Raw genomic sequence first — 23,143 nt, forward strand, 5'->3', positions numbered from 1 at the left:
CCTGTTGGGGCGTCCTCAGCCCTACCCCCCAGCGAACATTTCCCTTCCCTGACACAGGAACATGACCCCACTCAGCCAGTGAGATGCAGACATGGTGCCCCTGCTTCTGCTGCTGCCCCTGCTGTGGGAGGGTGAGTGGGCCTGGGGTGGGGAATGGGAAAATGGGGAAAGGCTGTGGCTGCAGCTGATTCTCTGTGTCACCCCAGGGTCCCTGCAGGAGAAGGAAGGCTATGAGCTCCAAGTGCAAGAATTGGTGAGGGTGCACGAGGGTCTGTGGGTCTACGTGCCCTGCTCCTTCTCCTACCCGAGGAGTTCTTCCTTCGACGTACTCTACACCTACTGGTACCGAAGTGGGGACAACGTAGGCTACCCTCATCCTGTGGCCACAAATTCACGTAAACAAGTGAAGAAGGAGACCCAGGGCCGATTCTTCCTCATGGACCCCGAGACTGATGACTGTTCCCTCATCATCAGAGATGCCAGGAAGAGTGACACTGGAATCTACGTCTTCCGACTGGAGAAAGGAAAAAATGTACGATATACTTACCAAGATAAGAAGCTGACATTGCAGGTGACAGGTATGCCAAAGGGCCCAGGAGACCATGCTGACACATGGGACCTGGTCTTACCACAGGAGCAGGACACTGGGACACTCCCTGATCCAGGCCATGGGTACCAGGGTGGTCAGAAGAGACACAGGACACGGGAAGAGCTCAGGTCCAGAGTCAGGAGTCCTTCTCAGGTTCATACTCTGGGTCCCTAATCCCCTGGACTCAAGCACCTCCCTGTGTCCTCCTCTGTTCTGACAGACCAACCAGACATCCTCACTGTGGAACCTCTGCAGTCTGGCCGCTCCACACAGCTGACCTGCAGCCTGCCAGGGTTCTGCCAAGGGGGAAGCCCTCTTGCCTTCTCCTGGATGGGAGCTGCTGTTGACTCTCTGAATCACCAAAACCTCCACTCCTCTGTGCTCACCTTCACCCCGAGGCCCCAGGACCATGGCACCAACCTTACCTGTGAGGTGAAATGCCAGAGATCAAGGGTGACTATGGAGAGAACCATCAGGCTCAATGTATTCTGTGAGTGTTGGAGGGATGGCTGGTTTCCTGAGAGCAGTAGGACTTGTGTGTGCACATGCATTAATGTGAGCAGCAGGCTGAGCTAATTTGAGAACACTGGTGTATATAGGTGGGGGAATGTTTGTGGGAAACAAGCCAAGAGGCCAGCAATCCCACCTTCCTGGTTTCCACTGCCCCTTGTTGGGTTCAGGTGACTTCCATCCACTCCTCCCCTCTGAGGCAGGAGCATATCTTTCTGTCCCAGTTTCTCCACAGAACCTCACCATAGGCATGTCCTTCAGAAATGTCACAGGTAGGAAAGAACCTCCCTTTCTGGGGCTAAGACCTGATGGTGGGGCCACCATGGAGCTCGGGGGTGGGGGAATCAGAGTGTGAATGGGATCAGATATGGGAGAGGCAAGAAAGAAAATCACCACCCTCCCTCCCTCACTTTTTTGGGTAGGTGCCTGCCCTGTGTTCCACACCTTTCTCTCTCTGCCTGTCTCTCTCTTTCTGTCTTTGCACTTTTCTCCCCAAAGCCCTCAAGACTGCGCAAGACACAACCATTCCCATTATGGAGGGTAAGGGTCTGCAGCTGCTCTGTGTGGCTGACAGCAACCCCCCTTCACAGCTGAGCTGGTTCTGGGGGTCCTCCGCACTGAACACCGTCCCTGTCTCCAGAGCCTTGATCTTGGAACTGCCTTGTGTGGGGGCTGGGGGGGAAGGAAAGTTAACATGCCAAGCTTGACACCTGCTGGGCTCCCCAGATCTATCTCTCAGCCTCTCAGTGGTCTGTGAGTGTGGGGAAGTCTGGGCGCGGGATATCTGTAGTGTCCTGGGAGGGCAGAGACACTGCTGACCCTTCTCCTTGCTCCCCACAGTTCCCCCACAGCTGCTGGGACCCTCTTGCTCCTGGGAGGATGGGAGTCTCCACTGCAGCTGCTCCTCTCAAGCCAAGCCGACACCCTCGGTGCACTGGTGGCTGAGGGAGGGGTTGCTGGAGGGGAACCACAGCAACTTCTCCTACACGGTCACCTATAGCTCCTCGGGGCCCTGGGCCAACAGCTCCCTGAGCCTCCCCATGGGGCTTGCTGAACTAGGACTCAGCTGTGAGGCAGAGAATGTCCACGGGGCCCAGAGGTCCAGTGTCCTGCTGCTGCCAGGTCAGGGGCCTGCTGGAGGTAGAGGGTGAGGGAGAAAGGAAGGGATCAAAGGGTGCTTGGAAGTGGGGAAAGGGGCTGTGGCCAGGTACTGAGTGATTGCTAGGGTGGGACCCTCAGTCTTGTTTGGAACAGAACAGCAAGTTCTTCAAGGGGGTGGGAAGACAAGATTCTGAATGTGGGAGTGGGTGGGTTCACACCCTTCTTCTCTGCAGGGAAGTTGGTATCTGTTTGGAGAGTGGTTCCTGCAGCTCTTGGAGGTGCTGGTGTCACAGCCCTACTCTTCCTGTGCTTGTGTCTCATCTTGTTTTGCGTGTAAGTCTGTGTCCTGGGGAGGTGCAGGGAGCTGAGTAGTGGGGAGTAGAGAGAGAGGACCCAGAGTCCCAGAAAGGCAGATCTGAGTCCACACAGATTGGTCCTCTGGCAAGGCAGGCAGGGTAACAGCTTTATTGAGAGAAAATTCTTGTCAAGTGTACAATTCAGTGGCTTTTAGCTTAATCAGAGTTGTGCACCCATCACCACACACAGGAGTGTGTGTGGAATAACAGGATGAATGAAAATTTTAAAAGTTTTTCATTATGCTTAATGCATTAGTTTAAGTGAAATAAGCTGGGTGGTGAAGGCAAATACCATATGATCTCACCTGTGGGTGGAACCTAATTATGCAACAAAGAATTGAGTAAAATAGAAGCAGAGACTTGGAAATAAATAACTAATGTACCAGAGGTGGGGTAGGGGGAGTGGGATAATGGGGGAAAAAGGGGAAGGGCAAGGAAAGGAACATCAATAGAGGATCATGGGCATGACCAATGGGAGGATTGACTGTGGGAGTGGGGGGCAGTGGGGAAACAGGCAGGGCAACTGTAACTGAACAACAAGTAATTTAGAAAATCCTTCCTTAGATTCAGATGAGAAAACAGCCCACATCCTTTATTAGTGATTCCACCAACATCCCAGCCCAGCCCCAGGCAGCCAGTCACTTCTTTTTGTTTCTGTAGATTTGCCCATTCTCCACATTTTGCTTAAATGGAATCATACAATACATGGTCCTTTGTGACAGACTTACTTCACATAGCATAACATTTTCAAGGTTCATGTGCCATTACTTTATTCTTTTATTTCTAAATAGTGTCCCGTGGCATGGATGGGGCACATTTTACTTCTTGATTCATTCATTGAAGGGCATTTGGGTTGTTGTTAGTTTTTGGCTATCATGAGTGACACTGTTATGATTGTTTTTGTACAAGTTTCTATGTGTAAGATGGCCTTTAGTTTTGAAAATTTAGTCTAGGTGAAACACCTGGTTGCAGGGAACAGAGCACTCACTTGTATGTATGGAGGGTCTCCAGCTGTGGTTCTGGGTCTGGATGCCTCTGTAGTTTTATCAGGGAGTGGGGGCAGCCTGACCACCAGTGCCTGACTCACTGTGGCTGCTGAATTCTTCCCTTAGAGTGAAAAACCACAGGAGGCAAGCAGCCGGGAGACGAAAGGTCACAAATGATGAAGACCCTGTCCTGAGTACAGCCACCTGGGTGAGTGATGTGGGTATCTTCTCATGAGGTGCAGTGGGGTGTGGTGTAGGTCCTGTGTATATCCATTGAGCACGTCCAGACTGAGCTCCTCTGTGGTCAGCTGGACAGACAGGTGGGAGGTAACTTTCCCTTTATCTCCCAGAGCCCATAGTCAGCCTTTCATCCTAGCCCTGCTGACCACTGAAACTCACCTCACCTCTTGGCCAGGTACAGCCTGACAGAACAATCTCCCCAAAACGGTTAGTTTCCACCCATTCTGGGATGGTTACCTCACCTCTCCTCTCTTCAGTTTTGTCTTTCTGGGAAGGAAATGCTTGGTCTGTTTGAGGATGAAATGTGTTATTATTCCTCAATAAGATCTAATCAATCATGATTCTGATTTTTAAAAAACATTTTATTTATTTATTTAGACAGAGGGGAAGGGAGGGAGAAAGAAAGGGAGAGAAGTATCAATGTGTGGTCTCCTCTAGCACACTCCCTATGAGGGAACTGACCTGGCTTGCAACCCATGTATGTGCCCTGACTGGGAGTCAAACTGGTGACCCCTGGTTCCCATGCTGGTGCTCAATTCACTGAGCCACACCAGGCAGGGCTCTGATTTTAAATAAATAGCAAATAGTTGAGTTCATGAGGAGTGTGTGTGGGTGAACAGGATGAATGAAAAAGTGTTCAGTCAGCCCATCTTCTCCTGGAGCCATGTCTGTTTTCTTCTCTCTCTTCTCTCCCCTCCCCTTTACTCAGGGTTCCCAGCAAAACTGCAGAACAGATGGGCCCTCATACCAAGAATCACCCCCAGGGGACACCTCTGCACAGAGAGAGGAGCAGGATACCCAGTATGCCAACCTCAGGTTTCACGGGAGGAAGAAAAGGGAGCCTCAGGACAAGGAGGCTACCAGCACCTGCCTGTACTCAGAGATCAAGAAGACCAGCCATTGAGAATTTGCTCAGAGGTTGGTCCTGGCCAGGGGCATCACAGCCTCTCTGAGGGAGAGAAGTCAAGGACTAATTGATGAAACCTGGGGAGACCTTGTGCAACATTAACATGAATCACTATAAGAGCATCCACAGGGAGAGCAGAAAGAAGAAAGGGGATGGGATTGGAGAGGCTTGGGCTCAAGTGCAGACCTCAGCACTTCCTAAAGGCATTGTCTTCAAGCAATTCACTTCTACACCCCTGCTGTACTGTACAGCAGAGATCAGAACTGTACAGCAGAGATCACACATCCTAGTCAAAGGTGGCTGTAAGCATTAAAGAAACCACAACCAACAGAGGTCCAAGGTTGACTGTCTCCCTTTTTTGAACAGAAAGGTCCTGGTGTGAAATTCTTCTGAATCCAGGGGTGAACAGGCAGAGAAAACAGGGCAGCAGCTTGTTGGTGTCATTGTCCATGCAGAACTCTTGAAAGCTTCTTTATGGAAAGACACTGGACTTAGCTGGTGTTCTCTTGTGATGTGGTATCTTGTAGTTTCTGTGGGGTCATCTTGCCTCACTTTCGTCTGTGCTTTCTTCCTCCACTTCCTGAGTGCCAGTCCCTTCCCCATCCCATGTACAGCCCCACTGGGGTCTTTCCAAAAGCCTGGCAATTGTAAACAGGAGCTGACCAGATATTTCATCACCAAAAAGGATTTTTTCAAAGACAAAGAAATGGCTGTGATGCAGCTGGTGCAGCTACGGTAAAGTCAGTAGGTATGCAGTCCTTTTCACAGAGCAGAAGCAAAAGTTTGGCGGAGGGACTGTTTTGACTATAGAGCCCTGCTGTGACCCTAGAGTGTTTAGGTAGGGCCTCCTGCACCATGTAGGATGTGACAGCGCCACCCCCAGGCTTCCTAGTTCCTGGCCAGATTAGTTCTTCAAGGTGAAACCTGGTGTGCTAGAGAGCTGACCCTGACTCTGTCCTTCACACACCCTTTCCTGATTCCCTTGTCTTAGACAACACATCCCAAACCTTTTCCCCTAGCATTCACCTCCTCACCCAGCTTCTCCCTGTGCTCTCTGTTCCTTAAACCTATGGTGTTTCCTACAAATGTCTCAGGTAGTTGAGATCCCCTTCCTGGAGGCCCTGCTCCATTGCTTCACTCTGGCACACCCCTCCTGTCCTTCAAAGCTGATCTTGCACAGGTTTGTATTGAGAGAGTGAACTGAAGAAAGAGCTCATTGTCTCCCTCCTCTATACAGTTGGTTTCATTGAAATTTTTCTTTTTTTTTTTGCAGTTTTTACCATCATTTTATTTATTGTCTAGATATGTTTCTGCCAACTATTTCTTATTTATGTATTTTTATATATTTTATTGATTATGGTATTACAGTTGTCCCATTTGCCTCCCTTTGCTCCCCTTCACCCTGCACACCCTCTCCCACCCACATTCCCCCTCTTTCATTCATGTCCATGTGTCATAAGTTCTTTAGCTTCTACATTTCCCATACTATTCTTACCCTCCCCCGTCTCTTTTCTACCTGCCATCTATGCTACTTATTCTCTATACCTTTTCCCCCTTTCTGCTCCTCCCACTCCCCTGTTGCTAACTCTGCATGTGATCTCTCAATTTCTTTGGTTCTCTTCCTGTTCTTGTTGTTTGCTTAGTTTGTTTTTGTTTTAGGTGTGGTTGTTAATAATTGTGAGTTTGCTGTCATTTTACTATACTGCTTTTTTAACTTCTTTTTCTTAGACAAATCCCTTTAATATTTCATAAAATAGGGGCTTGGTGATGATGAACTCCTTTAACTTGACCTTATCTGAGAAGCATTTTACCTTCCCTTCCATTCTAAATGAAAGCTTTGCTGGGTAGAGCAATCTTGGATGTAGGTCCTTGCTGTTTGTGACTTGGAATACTTCTTTCCAGGCCCTTCTTGCCTTCAAGGTCTCTTTTGAGAAATCAGCTGACAGTCTGATGGGAACTCCTTTGTAGGTAACTGTCCCCTTATCACTTGCTGCTTCTAGGATTCTCTCCTTCATTTTTACCTTGGCTAATGTAATGATGATGTGCCTTAGTGTGTTCCTCCTTGGGTCCAACTTCTTTGGGCCTCTCTGAGCTTCCTGGACTTCCTGGAAGTCTATTTCCCTTTGCCAGATTGGGGAAGTTCTCCTTTATTATTTGTTCAAATAAGTTTTGCACTTGTTGCTCTTCCTCTTCTCCTACTGGTACCCATATAATTCTGATGTTGGAACATTTAAAGATGTCCTGGAGGTTCCTAATCCTCTCCTCATTTTTCTGAAGTCTTATTTCTCCATTTTTTTTCTGTTTGGTTATTTCTTTCTTCCTTCTGGTCCACTCTATTGTTTTGAGTCCCAGTTTCTTTCCCATCACTATTAGTTCCCTGTGTATTTTCCTTCATTTCACTTAGTGTAGCCTTCATTTTTTCATCTAATTGGTGACTAAATTCAACCAATTCTGTGAGCATCCTGAGCACCAGTGCTTTGAACTGTGCATCTGATAGGTTGGCTATCTCTTAGTCACTTAAAAGTATTGGCTCTGGAGCTTTGATTTCTTCTTCTCTTTGAGCCATTTTTTTTTGGGGGGGGCGGGGGAGGGTCTGGTGGCTCCTGTTTCATAGTGAGGGGTGGAGACTTAGGTGTTCTCCAGGGCAGGACAACCCAGTTGTTGGGTTGAGACATTGTATGTGGGGTTGGGGTCTTAGATGAAACAATGGTGCTTGCTCCTCTCTCCATTGGATTTCAGTCCCCTCTGCTACTTCCCCCAAGCTACCTGGGCCTTTGTGGTGCTAATTCCCATGTGGGTGGGCTTGTGCATGTTCTTGGACCCTGTGAGTCTCTCCAACACATTCTCCTGTGAGGCTGGGAGTGTCTCCATGCACCTCAACTCCCACAGGTGTTTTCAATCAGTGTCCCGAGGTTCTATTTCTTGGCACTGGAACCCTGGGTTGCATGGTCTGTCTCACTGCCCAATTTCACCTGGTTTATGTGCACGTGAATGTGGTCCAGACAGCCAGGAGCCTTGTGCACAGTGGCTTGCTTCATAGTCACTGCCTCGCTGGTCTGCCAGCTGTTTGTGTGCCCAGGGTCCACCCGCTGCAATCTTGCACTCGGGATGACTTATGCGCCCGGGATGCATTAAGCATGTGGTGCCACCACCTTTTGTGCCTCCACCCCTTTCCGCCTGGCTGCCCAACTCCACCCCTCCTACCCATCGGGATGAATGTGTCTATTTTAACTCCTTGGTTGTCCAACTTCCATACAGTTCAATTTTTGTCAGATCTGGTTGTTGTCTTGTTTCTAAATTGTTACTGACCTTTTTTGGTTGTGGAAGGAGGCACAGTGTGTCTACCTATGCCTCCATCTTGGCTGGAAGTCCTCTCCCTCATTTAATTTTTTCAAAAGAAAACTTAAACAAAAACAGCCAGATTTTCATGAGCAATACCAGAGTGTACATGCCTAATAATAACCTCTCTGATTGTGAGGACACTAGTCTCCATTATGTGTGTGGGAGATGTGTCAAGATCCCCAGTTCATGCCTGAAACCACAGTTAATTCTGAATCTCATATATATTATAATTTTTTCTATACACACCTAGGATAAAGATTAATTGGTCAATTAGGCACAATAAGAGATGAACAAGAGTAACTAATAAAACAGAAGATTTATAACAATATACCTTGATGAAAGTTATGTGAATGTGTTCTCTCCCTCCCTTGAAATATCTTCTTTTTGTGTACTCACCCTTCTTCCTGTGTTAATGTGAGAAGTCATCATGCTTTTGTGATGAGATACAAGGAGATGTATGACATAGTTGATGAAGCATGAGACTGCTATAAGGGTGACATGAACACAAGCATGTGATACATGACAGTCGATTTGATACCCTGATGTATCAGGTATCATTTAATACCTAGATATATCCAAATAGCTTTGTTTTCTTTTGACTTTTCATAGCCTATACCTATGGTTATTGCCTTTCTAGACAAAGACTAAGACCTGATACTACTGCATTAGGTGTGATGTTTGCTGAAAACACCCTCTATCTTGTTAGGGAAATCACTCTTCACTCCTAGTTGGCTGTGAGTTTTATCATGAAGGCACTTCAAGTCACCCACTGCTCATTGTTTTATTTTTTTGAGAGTTAATCAGTGAAGGGCAGATCAGAAACACAGAAACCCCAGTATGGGTTTCAGCAGCGGGAATTTAATGTGAGGAATCTGTTCTGAGGATATGGGAGCACACATGGAGCTAGTAGGTAACTCTGCCTGGAAGACTTGGATCTTCTAATCACACCCAAGTACCCAGGCTCAGTTATTTAGTATGTACATGTGAGTTATTGAGATATGATTGACATATGACACTACTGCAGTATGAAGCCCTAATGATCTGATAGATGCATCTACTGTGATGAGCTCAGCACAATATGTTTTGTTAAATATCCACCACCACATAGTTACACACTTTTGTATGTGATGAGAAGTTTCAAATTTTTTTCTCTTAGCCATTCTTAAATATACAAGATGGTGTTTTTAATGATGTTCTTGTAGTTAATGGTATTAATACCCTGTAATATTAACTACCATCCCATGCTGTACATTACCTCCTCATGATTTAATTTTTTGAATAACTGAAAGTTTGCATCTTTGACCACCCTCACCCATTTGACCCACCCCCACCCTCTGCCTCTGGCCATCACCAGTCTGTCTTCTCTATGTGTGAGTTTGACTTTTTAAAATGTTTTCTCACTTAGGTGAAAGTATATGTATTTTTTCTCTTAATTATTTCAATTAGTAAAAAGCCCTCACAGTCCATCCATGTTGCAAATGGCAGGATTTCCATCTGTTGTATGACACAAACACCTTCCACAGTGTATAAAGCACATTTTCTTCATCCCTTCATTTCTCAATGGACACTGAGGTTGCCCCCACATCTTGGCTATTATAAATAATGCTGCAAGGACCACAGGGCTGCATGGGTTATCTCAATTTTGTGTTTCACTTTCTCCAAATGAATATGCAGATGTGGAAGCACTGGATGTTATGGCAGCTCTATGTTTAATTTTTGGGGAATTGACATAGTGATTTCCATAGCAGCTGCCCCAAACTTACAGTCCCAGGCACAGTGCAAGGGTGTCCCCTTCTGTGCATTCTTGCCCGCACTCATTCCTTGAGATTTGCTAGAGTGTTCAGTGCTGTCAATTGTGGGGTGAACAATAATGGACATCCTATCTCCTTTAGTTCTTTGCTTGCACAAGTCAGTGTTCTTTGCAATATGTGAGGAATCTGGGGTAGGTGGGGGATGGTTACCTCTGGTTAACCTGTTCTCTGAGGCAGGAGTAGCCCCAGGTTCTGAGGAGCCTGGTATTCATACTAATGTTGAGATCATTGCTTAAAAAAGAGCAACATGTGGCAGCCATGGATTTTTCTAATATAAGAAAACCCTTCACATTAAGTAAGAAAAACTAAAATGCTGAAAACCATATCATAAGAAAATTCTAGACATCAGAGATATTTTCATCAGTAGTGTGGCGTTCCTGTGTGGCCCACCTGAAGCACATGTGTCCCCCACATTTTTGACAGATGCTGCTTCATTGCTTCTTCATAGGAGAATAATTCTGTCATATAGTAATACATATTAATATTATATTAGTAACCACTATTCATGATTAAATAATGTTATACTTATATTACAAAGGGAATAGGAAGAGAATTCAGTATTTCCCTCAGCACCATTGACTGGCACTTCTTTTCTTCCTGTAACAGTTTAAAAAACTTGTTTTTCATCGCACAACTTGTCACTGAAGTGTCAGAACTCTTCACATCATTGTCATATTTGGGAAAGAGTTTATCAAGTTTCTTTCTTTCCTAGAAGAGCAATGGGCTTGCAGATTATTTTTACACATCCCTGAAGCTCTTGTGGGGCTTTGAGAAGGGTCCAAAGTCTTGAGGGTCTTTGAGGATTGAGCTTTCTGAGGATTAAGGTGGCAAATTTGGTGCTGTGCTGAGGACCAGCAATTGGGGTCCCAGACAAAAGGGGTGAGGTCTTCCTTCACAAATCCCATATTGAGGGTACCTGTGTATTGCCACTGTCCCACAGGGCCCCAGAGCCTAGAAGTCCATCACTTGTGCATCTCATGTCCTCCAAACCCTCAGAACAAAGTGCTTTAATGCTCAGCTTCCCCCAGGGTTCCACCCTCCACTGGACTTGGATCTAAATTCCTACCTCTCCTACCAGCACTTGGTGGTCTAAAGGAAATTTAAAAGTATCTTCTTCCAGAAATTTGAGTGGTTTCAGCAGGAGGGATGACCCTCCAGGTCACCAGGAGCAGCTCTGACTGCCATGATCCCTGGGTGACCTCCTTCTTGACTGGAACATCAACTGTAAGGTGATCACTTTCAGATTCACATCTGGATGAGACTCACAACCTCTGGGGGCCTGGGTATAATATTGGGAGGATCAGGCATTTGGCTGAGGTTGAGACAAGCTGATTTCTCAGACTCCATCCAAGTCCCATGGTCTGTGGAGCCTAACTTCCCCTTTCAGGCTTGGCCATAGCTCTGTCACCCACAGCTTCCTGTTGGGCGTCCTCAGCCCTACCCCACAGCTTGGCATTTCTCTCCCTGACACAGGGACCTAGGCTTGCTCCGCACTGCCAGATGCAGTCATGGTGCCCCTGCTGCTGCTGCCTCTGCTGTGGGGTGGTGAGTGGGCAGAAGGGTGGGGAGATGGGTAGGTGAGGGGCAGAGGCTGCAGCTGAGCCTTTGTGTTCCCACAGGGTCCCTGCAGGAGCAGGTAGGCTATGAGCTTGGAGTGCAGCAAATTGGTTAGTGTGCAGGAGGGTCTGTGCATCCATGTGCCATGCTCCTTCTCCTACCCATGGAGTTCCTGATCTTCCTCTAGCAAACTCTACACCTACTGGTACAGGCATGGAGACAACACAGTCTCTGCTGTGGCCACAAACAACCTAAATAAACCACTGAAGAGGGAGACCCAGGACAGATTCCTCCTCACATACCCCAAGACCAACAACTCTTTCCTGAGCATCAGAGACACCAGGAGGAGTGACACAGGAACCTACGTCTTCCGAGTGGAGAGAGGAAAAAATATACAATATGCTTACTGAGATAAGAAGCTGACATTGCAGGTGACAGGTATGGTGGTGGCCCAGGAGAGGATGCTGAGATATGGGACATGGTCTGACAAAAAGAACAGGTCACTGAGATAGTTCCTGATCCAGGCCTTGGGCCCAGGGTGGTCAGAAGAGCCACAGGACCCGGGATGAGCTCAGGCCCTGAGTCAGGTGGCCCTCTCAGGTTCATACTCTAGGTTCCCAACCTGTGGGACCCAAGCACCTTCCTTTCTCCTCCTCAGAACTGACACAGAAACCAGACATCCTTATTGTGGAGCCCATGAAGTCCAGCCATCCTACAGAGCTGACCTGCAGCCTGCCAGGGTCCTGCCAAGGGGGAAGACCTGTCGCTGTCTCCTGGGTGGAGGCTGCTGTTGTCTCTCTGAACCACTGGAAGCTCCACTCCTCGGTGCTCACCTTCACTCTGAGGCCTCAGGTCCATGGCATTAACCTCACCTGTCAGGTGAAACACCTATGGTCTTTGGTGACTACAGAGAGAACCATCTGGCTTAACGTCTTCTGTGAGTGTTGGAGGGATGGCTGGTGTCCTAGGGGCAGTGGGAGTGGTCTATGCACGTGTGTGTGTGTGTGTGTGTGTGTGTGTGTGTGTGCAGGAGGCTGAGCTTACCTGAGAACACTTGTGAATGAATCTGAGTGCAGGTGGGGAGTGGGGCAGAAGGAGAGCAATTCTGCCTTCCCGCTTCCCACATCCCATCCTTGTTTTGGGGTGACTTCCATCTGCTCTTCCCCTCTGAGGCATGACCTTATCTCTCTGTCCCAGATGCCCCACAGAGCCTCACCATAGGCATGTCCTTCAGAAATGTGACACGTAGGAAAGAACCTCCCTCTCTGGGGCTAAGACCCGATGCTGGGGCCATCATGGAGCTCGGGGGTGTGGGAATCAGAGCCTGAATGGGATCGGATACAGGAGAGGCAAGGAGGAAAATCATCATCCTCCCTCTCTCTCTTTTTTGGGTGGATGCTGATACCTGTGTTCCACACCCTTCTCTCTCTGTGGTCTCTCTCTTTCTTCTATCTCTGCACTTTTCTCCCCAAAGCCCTCAAGATTGTGCAAGACACCTCAATTCCCCTCCTGGAGGGGGAGTCTCTGTATCTGCTCTGTGTGTCTTACAGCAACCCCCCTGCACAGCTGAGCTGGTTCCAGGGGTCCCCAGCCCTGAACACTATCCCCATCTCCAGAACTGTGATCCTGGAGCTACCCCGAATAAGGGCTGGGGAAGAAGGAAAGTTCACTTGCCAAGCTCGGCACCCACTGGGCTCCAGAAGTATCTCAGCCTCTCTGTGGTCTGTGAGTGTGGGAAAGCCTGGGCTCAGGACATCTGTGTCCTGCGTGGGGAGAGGCACTGCTGATCCTTTTCCTCACTCCCCACAGACCCCCCAAGGCTGCTGGGACCCTCCTGCTCCTGAGAGAAAGAGAGTCTGCACTGCAGCTGCTCCTCCCGAGCCCAGCCAACCCCTTTGCTGTGCTGGCAACTAGGGGAGGGGTTCCTGGAGGGGAACCACAGCAACTCCTCCTACATGGTCACTTCCAGCTCCACTGGGTCTTGGGCCAACAGCTCCCTGAACCTCTGAGAGGGGCTCAGTGTGGGTCTCAGACTCAGCTGCCAGGCAGAGAATGTCCACGGGGCCCAGAGTGCCAGTGTCCTGCTGCTGCCAGGTCAGGGGCCTGCTGGGGGCATAGACTGAGGGAGAGAGGAAGGGATCAAAGGGTGCTTGGAACTGGGGAAAGGGGCTGTGGCCAGGTACTGAGTGGTTGCTAGGGTGGGGCCCTCAATCTTGTTTGGAACAGAATAGCAGGTTCTTCAAGAAGGTGGGAAGACAAGACTCTGAATGTGGGAGTGGGTGGGTTCACACCCTTCTTCTCTGCAGGGAAGTTAGTATCTGTTTCGAGAGTGGTTCCTGCAGCTCTTGGAGGTGCTGGTGTCATGGCCCTACTCTTCCTGTGCTTGTGTCTCATCTTGTTTTGCATGTAAGTCCATGTCCTGGGGAGGTGCAGGGAGCTGAGTAGTGGGGGGTACAGAGAGAGGCCCCAGGGTCCCAGAAAGGCAGATCTGAGTCCACACAGATTGGTCCTCTGGCAAGGGAGGCAGGGTAACAGGTTTATTGAGAGAAAATTCTTGTAAAGTGTACAATTCAGTGGCTTTTAGTTTAATCAGAGTTGTGATCCAATCCCCACACACAGGAGTGTGTGTGGAATAACAGGATGAATGAAAATTTTAAAAGTTTTTCATTATGCTTAATGCATGAGGCTAAGTGAAATAAGCCAGGTGGTGAAAGCCAAATACCATATGATCTCACCTGAAAGGGGAACCTAATTAGTGCAACAAAGAATTGAGTAAAATAGAACCAGAGACTTGGAAATAAATAACTAATGGACCAGAGGTGGGGTTGGGGGAGTGGGATAACGGGGAAAAAAGGGGAAGGGCAAGGAAAGGAACATCAATAGAGGACTCATGGGCCTGCCCAATGGGAGGATTGACTGTGGGAGTGGGGGGCAGTGGGCAAACAGGCAGGACATCTGTAACTGAACAACAAGTAATTTAGAAAATCCTTTCTTAGATCCAGATGAGAAAACAGCCCACATCCCTTATTAGTGATTCCACCAACATCCCAGCCCAGCCCCAGGCAGCCAGTCACTTCTTTTTGTTTCTGTAGATTTGCCCATTCTCCACATTTTGCTTAAATGGAATCATACAATACATGGTCCTTTGTGACAGACTTACTTCACATAGCATAACATTTTCAAGGTTCATGTGCCATTACTTTATTCTTTTATTTCTAAATAGTGTCCCGTGGCATGGATGGGGCACATTTTACTTCTCGATTCATTCATTGAAGGGCATTTGGGTTGTTGTTAGTTTTTGGCTATCATGAGTGACACTGTTATGATTGTTTTTTGTACAAGTTTCTATGTGTAAGATGGCCTTTAGTTTTGAAAACTTAGTCTAGGTGAAACACCTGGTTGCAGGGAACAGAGCACTCACTTGTATGTATGGAGGGTCTCCAGCTGTGGTTCTGGGTCTGGATGCCTCTGTTGTTTTATCAGGGAGTGGGGGCAGCCTGACCACCAGTGCCTGACTCACTGTGGCTGCTGAATCCTTCCCTTAGAGTGAAAAACCACAGGAGGCAAGCAGCCGGGAGACGAAAGGTCACAAATGATGAAGACCCTGTCCTGAGTACAGCCACCTGGGTGAGTGATGTGGGTGTCTTCTCATGAGGTGCAGTGGGGTGTGGTGTAGGCCCTGTGTATATCCATTGAGCACGTCCAGACTGAGCTCCTCTGTGGTCAGCTGGACAGACAGGTGGGAGGTGACTTCCCCTTCATCTCCCACAGCCCATGGTCAGACTTTCACCCTAGCCCTGCTCACCACTGAACCCACCTCATCTCTTGGCCAGGTACAGCTTGCCAGAAGCATCTCCCCAAAAATGGTTAGTTTCCACCCATTCTGGGCTGGTTACCTTACCTCTCCTCCATTCGTTTTCCCTTTCTGGGAATGGAAATAATAAAGTATCATTCACACTTGGTCTCTTTGAGGATGAAATGTGTTATTATTCCTCAATAAGATCTAATCAATCATAATTCCGATCTTTTAAAATCATTTTATTCATTTATTTAGACAGAGGGGAAGGGAGGGAGAAAGAAAGGGAGAGAAGCATCAATGTGTGGTCTCCTCTAGCACACCCCCTATGAGGGAACTGACCTGGCTTGCAACCCAGGTATGTGCCCTGACTGGGGATCAAACTGGTGACTCTTTGGTTCCCATGCTGGTGCTCAATTCACTGAGCCACACCAGGCAGGGCTCTGATTTTAAATAAATAGCAAATAGTTGAGTTCATGAGGAGTGTGTGTGGAAGGACAGGATGAATGAAAAAGTGTTCAGTCAGCCCAACTTCTCCTGGAGCCATGTCTGTTTTCTTCTCTCTCTTCTCTCCCCTCCCCTTTACTCAGGGTTCCCAGCAAAACCCCAGGACACATGGTCCTTCAGACCAAGAGTCACCCACAGGGGACACCTCTGCAGAAGGAGAGGAACAGGATACCCAGTATGCCAACCTCAGGTTTCATGGGAGAAAGAAAAGGGAGCCTCAGGATAGGGAGGCCACCAGCACGTGCCTGTACTCCGAGATCAAGAAGAGAAGCCAGTGAAGACTCACTCAGAGCTTGGTCCTGGCCAGAGGCATCACAGCCTCTCTGGGGAAAGAAATCAGGGCTAATTGATGAAACCTGAGGAGACCTTGGGCAACATTAACATGAATCACTCTAAGAACATCCACAGGCAGAGCAGAAAGAAGAAAGGGGATGGGTTTGGAGAGACCTGGGCTCAAGTGCAGACCTCAGCACTTCCTAAGGCATTGTCTTCAAGTGATCCACTTCCTGCCCCGCCCCCCAAGTTTCCCCTCTGTACAGCAGAGGTCACACATCTACTCAAAGACAGCTGTGAGCATTAAAGAAATCACAACCAACAGAGGTCCAGGGCTTTCCTGTCGCTCTCTTTTGAACAGGAAGGTCCTGGTGGCAAGTTCTCCTGAATCCAGGGGTGAACAGCCAGAGAAAACAGGGAGACAACTTGTTGGTGTCATTGTCCATGCAGAACTCTTCCAAGCCTCCTCAGGGAAAGACACTGGGCTCAGCTGGTGTTCTGTTGTGATGTGGGATCTTGTAGTTTCTGTGGGGTCATCTTGCCTCACTTTCGCCTGTGCCTTCTTCTAGCACTTCCTGAGTGCCAGTCCCTTCCCTATCCCATGTACAGCCCCACTGGGATCTTTCCAACAGCCTGGCGATTGTAAACAGGAGCTGACCAGGTATTTCATCACCAAAAAGCGTTTTTTTTTTCAGAGACAAAGAAATGGCTGTGGTGAAGCTGATGTGGCTACAGCAAGTCAGCAGGTATGAAGTCCTTTTCACAGAGCAGAAGCAAAAGCTTCAGGGAGGGACTGTTTTGACCATACAGCTCTGCTGTGACCTTAGAGTGTTTCAGTAGGTCCTCCAGCACCATGTAGGATGTGACAGCACCTCCCACAGGCCCCCCAATTCTTCACCAGATTAATTCTTCAGGGTAAAACTGGGTGTGCTAGGGAGTTGACCCCACCTCTGTCCTTTGCACACCCCTTCCTGACTATCTTGTCATAGACAGCACATCCCAAACCTTCCCCCCTAGCATTCACCTCCTCACCCAGCTTCTCTTCATGCCCTATGTTCCTTAAACATTGTATAGTGTTTCCTGCAAAAGTCTTAGCTAATTGAGGTCCCCCTCCAGGAGGCCACACTCTCTGGCTTCACTCTGTGCACCCCTTGCTTCATGTACCCCTCCTGTCCTTCAAACCTGACTTCTTGCACAGATATGTATTGAGAGAGTGAAATGAAGAAAGAGCTCATAGTCTCCCTCCTCTATATAGTTCGTTTCATTTAATTTTTTCAAAAGAAAAGTCTAAAACAAAAACAGGCAGAATGTCATGAAAGGTACCAGAGTGTATGTGCCTAACAGTAATCTCTCTGATTGTGAGGACAGTAGTCTTCCTTATGTGTGGGGGAGATATTTCAAGATCCCCAGTTTTGCCTGAAACCACAGTTAGTACTGAATCTTATATATATTATGACTTTTTCTATACACAACTATGATAAAGTTTAATTGGTGAAGTAGGTACAATAAAAGATGAACAAGAGTAAGTAATAAAACAGAAGAATTATAACAATATACTCTGATGAAAGTTATGTGAATGTGTTCTGTCCTTCCCTTGAAATATCTTCTTTTTGTGTACTCACCCTTCTTCCTGTGTTAGTGTGAGAAGTCACCATGCCTCTGTGATGAGATACAAGGAGGTGTATGATGTAGATGATGAAACATGAGACTGCTATAAGGGTGACATGTACACAGGCATGTGTTACATGACAGTCGATCTGATACCCCAATGTATCAGGTATCACTTAATATCTAGATGTATCCAAATAGCTTTGTTTTCTTTTCATTTTTCATAGCCTATGCCTATGGTTATTGTTTTTCTAGACTAAGACCTGATGCTACTGCTTAGGTGTGATGTTTGCTGAAGACACCCTCTATCTCGTTAGGGAAATCATCCTTCATTCCTAGTTGACTGTGAGTTTTATCACAAAGGCACTTCAAATCACCCACTGCTCTTTGTTTTATCTCTTGAGAGTTAATCAGCCAAAAGCAAACCAGGAACACAGAAGCCCCGCTATGGATTTCAGCAGCAGGAATTCAACATGAGGAATTTGTTATGCTGATGTTGGAGCACACATGGAGCCAGAACGGAACTCTGTCTTCTAATCTAATCTATGTACCCAGCCTCAATGTTCTATATATATATATATATAATTAACATATAACTACGATATATATGTAGACACACATCTGTACAGTGACGTGCTTACTACAATATGTCTTGTCAAATATCCATCACCAGATAGTTACACATTTTTTGTAATGATAATTTCAACATTTTTCTCTTAGCAATATGCTCTCTTAGCAACTTTTAAATATATAACATGGTATTATTAACTATAGTATTACAGTTAATACCCACTATTATTAACTATAGTCACCATGCTGTACATTACACCCTCATGCTTTAATTATCTTATAACTGTAAGTTTGTACTTTTCACCACCCTCATCCCTTTTGCCCTGCCCGCACCCTCAGCCTCTGGCCACTACCAATCTGTTGTTTGTATCCATGAGTTTGAATTTTAACAATGTTTTTACATATATTTGAAACTATATGGTATTTGTCTTTCTCTGTCTGATACCTCACTTAGCATAATGCCATCATGATCCATCCATGTTGCCACAAAGGCAGGATTTCCTAGTTTTTTTTGGCAGACTAGTATTCCATTTGTATACACCACATTTTCTCCATCCATTCATTTATAAATGGACACTTAGATTGCTTCTACATCTTGGCTATTATAAGTGATTCTGCAGTGAATGTAGGGGTGCATATGTTAATGTTTTCATTTCTTCCAAATAAATGCACAGAAGTGGCATTGCTGGATGTTATCAGAGCTCCGTTTTTAATTTTTGAAGAACTGCCATAATGATTTACATAGCTGCTGCCCCAACTCACATTCTCAGCTACATTGCAAGAGGGTTCCCCTTTAGGACATTCTTGCCAACACTTACTATTTCTTGAGATCTTCTAGACTGCTTGGGGATGTGAATTGTGGGGAGAACAACCACAGAAATCCTGCTTCCTTTAGTCCTTTGCTTGTACAAGACAGTCTTCTTTGCAATGTGTGGGGAGTCTGGGGTGGGCGGGGAGTAGAGCTGGTTACCTCTGCTTCACATGTTCCCTATGGCAGGGGCAGATCCAATTTTGTGAAGCTTGATATTTATACTGATGTTGAGATCACTGCTTCAAAATAAAAAAGCAACATGTGGCACCTATGAATTTTTCTGAAATGAAAAAACACATAATATCAGTTGAAAAATGTTAAAAAGCAGAAAGTCAAAACATAAGCCAGTTTTAAAATTATAGACTATTACCATTAGTAGTGTGGTGTTCCTCTCTGGCACACCTGCCTGAAACATTTTTATTCAAACATTTTTTAAGAAGTTTTTTAAAAAAGATTTTATTTATTTATTTTTAGAGAGGGAAGGGAGGGAGAAATAGAGAGAAACATCAATGTGCGGTTGCTGGGAGTCATGGCCTACAACCCAGGCATGTACCCTGACTGGGAATCAAACCTGCAACACTTTGGTTTGCAGCCCGAGCTCAATCCACTGAGCTACGCCAGCCAGGGTTATTCAAACATTTTTTATTCAAACTCTTTGATTGCTAATTTATAGGAAAATAATTCTGTCATATAGTAATCAATATTAATATTAGCTTAATACACATCATTAGTTGTTGTAATATGATATTTATGTATCATAGTAAATAGAAAGAGAATTCAGTATTTCCCTTGGCACTAATGATTGACATTTCTTTTTCTCCTATGTAGTTTAAAAAAGTTTTTAAATCACACAATTTGTTACTGGGATGTGTGAACTGTTACACATCATTATCATATTTGGGGAAAAGTTTATCAAGTGTTTCTTTTATAAAAGAGCAGCAGGATTGCAGGTTATTTCCACACATCCCTGGAGCCCTTGCTGGGGCTTTGAGAAGGGACTGAGCACATGAGGGGCACTGGGGATGGAGCTTCCTCAGCTTTAAGGTGGCACATTTGCTGCTGTGCTGTGGGCCAGCCTTTGGGGTCTCCACTGAATGGAGCAGGATCTCTCAGCACACACCCCACTTTGAGGAGACCTGTGTACTGTCATTGTCCCACAGACCCTCAGACCCTGGAAGACCATGACTTGTGCATCCCATGTCCCCACAGAACAAAGCGCTTTAACACCCAGCTTTCCCCTGGGTTCCACCTTCCACTGGAGTTGGGTCTAAATTCCTTCCTCTCCTACCAGCACTTGGTGGTCTAGAGGAAATTTAAAAGTATCCTCTTCTGGGAGGTTCAGTGGCTTCAGCTGGAGGTTGGGTCCTCCCTGAACAGTTCTGCCCACAATGACCCCTGGGAGACCCCCCTCTCGACTTAAACATCGTCTGCAAGATGATTGCTTTCACATTCACATCTGGACCAGCCTCTCAACTCCTGGGAGCCTGGGCACATTCACTTGGAGGGTATGGTAAAGGGCTGAAGTTCACAGGATGATTTCTCAGCTGCCACCCCCACCCCCCATGGCCTGTGGAGCCCAAGTTCCCCTTTCAGGAAGGGTCACAGGTCTGTCACCCACGGCTTTCTCTTGGGATGTCCTCAGCTCCATCCCATAGCTGGGCATTTTCCTGCCTGACACAGGAACATAAACCCTCTCGCCCTGTCAAGGGCAGACATGATGCCCCTGATGCTGGGGCTTGAACCTGACCCTGGGGTCACCATGGAGCAGAGGGGGAATCAGAGTGTGAATGGTATCAGATATGGGAGAGGCAAGGAGGAAAATCATCACGTTCCCTCCCTCACCTCTTGTGGGTGGATGCCTGCCCTGTGTGTTCTCTCTGTCTCTGTCTCTCTGTCTCTCTTTCTCTCTCTCTCTCTCTCTCTCTCTCTCCACTTCCGTCCCCAAAGCACTCAAGATTGTGCAAATCATATTCCATCCCATCCTGGAGGGCAAGGCTCTGTGCCTGTTGTGCATGGCTAACAGCAACCCCCTCACTCAACCCCCTCCCTGCAGTGCTGAGCTGATTCTGGAGTTCTCCAGTCCTGAACATCCCCCCACCCCCACCCTGCCCCTGATCTCCAGCAGCAGGATCCTGGAGCTGCCTCATGTGAAGACTGTGGAAGAGGGACAGTGCACCTGCCAGGCTCAGGCCCCACTGAGCTCCAAACATGTTTCCTTCAGCCTCTCTGTGCAGAGTGAGTTGCAGGATAAGTACTAGGGGTGGGGAGCCAAGTCAGGTGTTGGGGCTGTGGGCAGACTGAGATCTGGAGTTACAACTTCACACCCTCTCCTTTTCCCCAGGACCTCCCTGTTCCTGCAAATGTGTGACTCAGGAGCAGCAGGGCTCCTGGCCCCTGGTCCTCACTCTGATCAGGGGGTGCCTCATGGGGGCTGGCTTCCTCCTCACCTATGGCCTCACATGGCTCTACTACACCAGGCGAGCAGCTCTGTCTCTCTACTGGGAAGGTCAGTGATTGGCCCTGAGTTCCAGGTGGGGCTGAGTAGTCCCACCTGCCTGCAGTTGGAGCTAAAGGGTTTGAGTCCCTGAGCTGAGAGCTGTGTTGGCTCCGCAGGTGTGGAAACCCCCAGAAAATGAGGCTGACATCCTGACTGACTCTCCCTTCTTGTGAATATGGCACTGAGGTGAGACATGGAGTCCAGAGGGGTGGTCATGGGACATCAGTGTCACCTTCTCCCTGGGAACTCCTGACTCACCTGTCTCAATTGTACCCTTGGGGTTTTAATTTGAGTGACTGAGGATGACAAGGAGAGTCAACACCAATGAAAAAACGTTTTTATTCCTTTCATTTACTGAGAGGAGGCCCCGCAAGGCCAGGCAGGGCCCTGGGGGAAGCACCACGTTTCATCAGAGAGCAGATGGAAATGGGGGTCAGACTAGTCAGAGTCTTATTGGGGTTTCCATGGGAAATGCAAGTCAGGGCAGGGTGAACAGTTGAGGATCAGCTAATATGAAATAATGAGGGTTTTCTTTCTTCCTGTGGGCTAGTCTGTATTTCTCTGGTCCCAGGTCCTGGGTGATTGAGGGAAGGTTGGGGTGATTAGAAATATGGGCTCAGGATTAGGTGGTTTGCACCTGATAGGCTGTTCGTGGCAGAGATCTTTCCTGTCTCTGAGAATTGGTTGTTCTGGGAGGGGGTGTCTCTCCTTGTTTAGCAAGGATTTTAAGATGTTAAAACATGTAAGATGCAGAATATAAACAAGAAGTGATGCACACCAACTGACTGCCCCTTTGCTGTTGCCTGTATCTCTCCCACTCAAGTTGTCCTCTCTGTCTCCCCACCCACTGCTCCTCTGTTTCCATCCCCAGACCCAGGAAGGGGATGAACTTGGGGCCTTACCCTCCCATTGCCCAAAAGATGCCTGGTTAGCACCTGAGTTTCTTGTCTCCCAAACAGCACCGTCCATGTAGATGTCTGTGTGTGGTTGAGTTGGGAGCACAGCTCTGCCTTTCAATTCAAAGATGCCAACCTTGTTATGATTACTATTTAATTATAAATAAAAATTTTATTAAGTTATACAATATAAAGTTTCTTGAGCCAAATTATGTGATTCTGAGAATGAAGATAAATAAGTTAACAGTTCTGGAACAAACCTGTTATGAATGTTTGCAATGAATGCATCTCTCTTCTCTAGCGGGTTTCACAGTCTAGATCCGAAATGTACAAAACAGGATCTGAGTCTATTTTAGCTCCTGAAGGATTATCCAATCCTCCCCTGCTCCCCAAGGACTAGCATCTCTTGAATGTCAAAGTAAGGGACCAGAGTCATGTGAAATTTTCCGGAACATGAAAATACAAATTACACCAAGTTGGGCCGAGGGTTTTACTGGCCTTGGTTTTCCATTCAGGATTGGAATGAGCCAGACCTTTGCTGAGAAGTTGAGTCAAACAGACAACCCAGGATGTAAAGTGCAGCATAGAGAATATAGACAATAATAATGTAATAAGTACATATGGTCCTGGTAGGCACTGGAAATATCAAGGGGATCATTTCGTAATGTATTTGATTGTCTGACCACCATGTTGTACACCTGAAACTAATACAAAATAATATGGAATGTAAACTGTAATTGAAAAATAAAATTTAAATACTAAAGAGACACCCTTTGGCCTGTAGGA

At 47.0% G+C, this 23,143-nt stretch overlaps 2 protein-coding genes and 1 pseudogene across 8 annotated transcripts; all 3 read left to right on the forward strand.

Annotated features, from left to right (window-relative positions):
- The first annotated feature begins 56 nt into the window (after positions 1–56).
- On the forward strand, positions 57–19,239 carry LOC123824135 (sialic acid-binding Ig-like lectin 5). Of its 7 annotated transcripts, XR_006786661.1 has the most exons (15): positions 57–131; positions 207–578; positions 810–1,079; positions 1,940–2,221; positions 2,434–2,533; positions 3,669–3,750; positions 4,492–4,700; positions 11,462–11,478; positions 11,587–11,837; positions 12,058–12,336; positions 12,597–13,124; positions 13,209–13,493; positions 13,706–13,805; positions 14,945–15,026; positions 16,671–19,239. XR_006786661.1 is itself a non-coding variant. In XM_045847237.1 (7 exons), exons 1-7 carry the CDS (start codon positions 92–94, stop codon positions 15,978–15,980), a joined length of 1,341 nt encoding a protein of 446 aa, XP_045703193.1. In that variant the 5' UTR covers positions 57–91; the 3' UTR covers positions 15,981–19,239. The 7 variants fall into 7 exon arrangements, 2 of the variants coding, with proteins under 2 accessions (XP_045703193.1, XP_045703195.1); XR_006786659.1 differs by lacking the exon at positions 11,462–11,478; XR_006786660.1 differs by lacking the exon at positions 11,462–11,478 and having other exon boundaries at positions 12,950–13,124.
- On the forward strand, positions 11,291–19,239 carry LOC123824136 (annotated as a pseudogene).
- On the forward strand, positions 16,618–22,355 carry LOC123824137 (sialic acid-binding Ig-like lectin 14). Its single transcript, XM_045847240.1, has 4 exons — positions 16,618–16,721; positions 21,090–21,199; positions 21,306–21,470; positions 21,578–22,355. The coding sequence occupies exons 1-4, from the start codon at positions 16,681–16,683 to the stop codon at positions 21,598–21,600; spliced, it is 339 nt and encodes a 112-aa protein (XP_045703196.1). The 5' UTR covers positions 16,618–16,680; the 3' UTR covers positions 21,601–22,355.
- Positions 22,356–23,143: the final 788 nt, after the last annotated feature.

The sequence above is a fragment of the Phyllostomus hastatus genome, unplaced genomic scaffold (assembly GCF_019186645.2).
Source record: "Phyllostomus hastatus isolate PE091 unplaced genomic scaffold, TTU_PhHast_1.1 phas_contig_549, whole genome shotgun sequence".
In the NCBI taxonomy this organism is placed as follows: domain Eukaryota; kingdom Metazoa; phylum Chordata; class Mammalia; order Chiroptera; family Phyllostomidae; genus Phyllostomus; species Phyllostomus hastatus.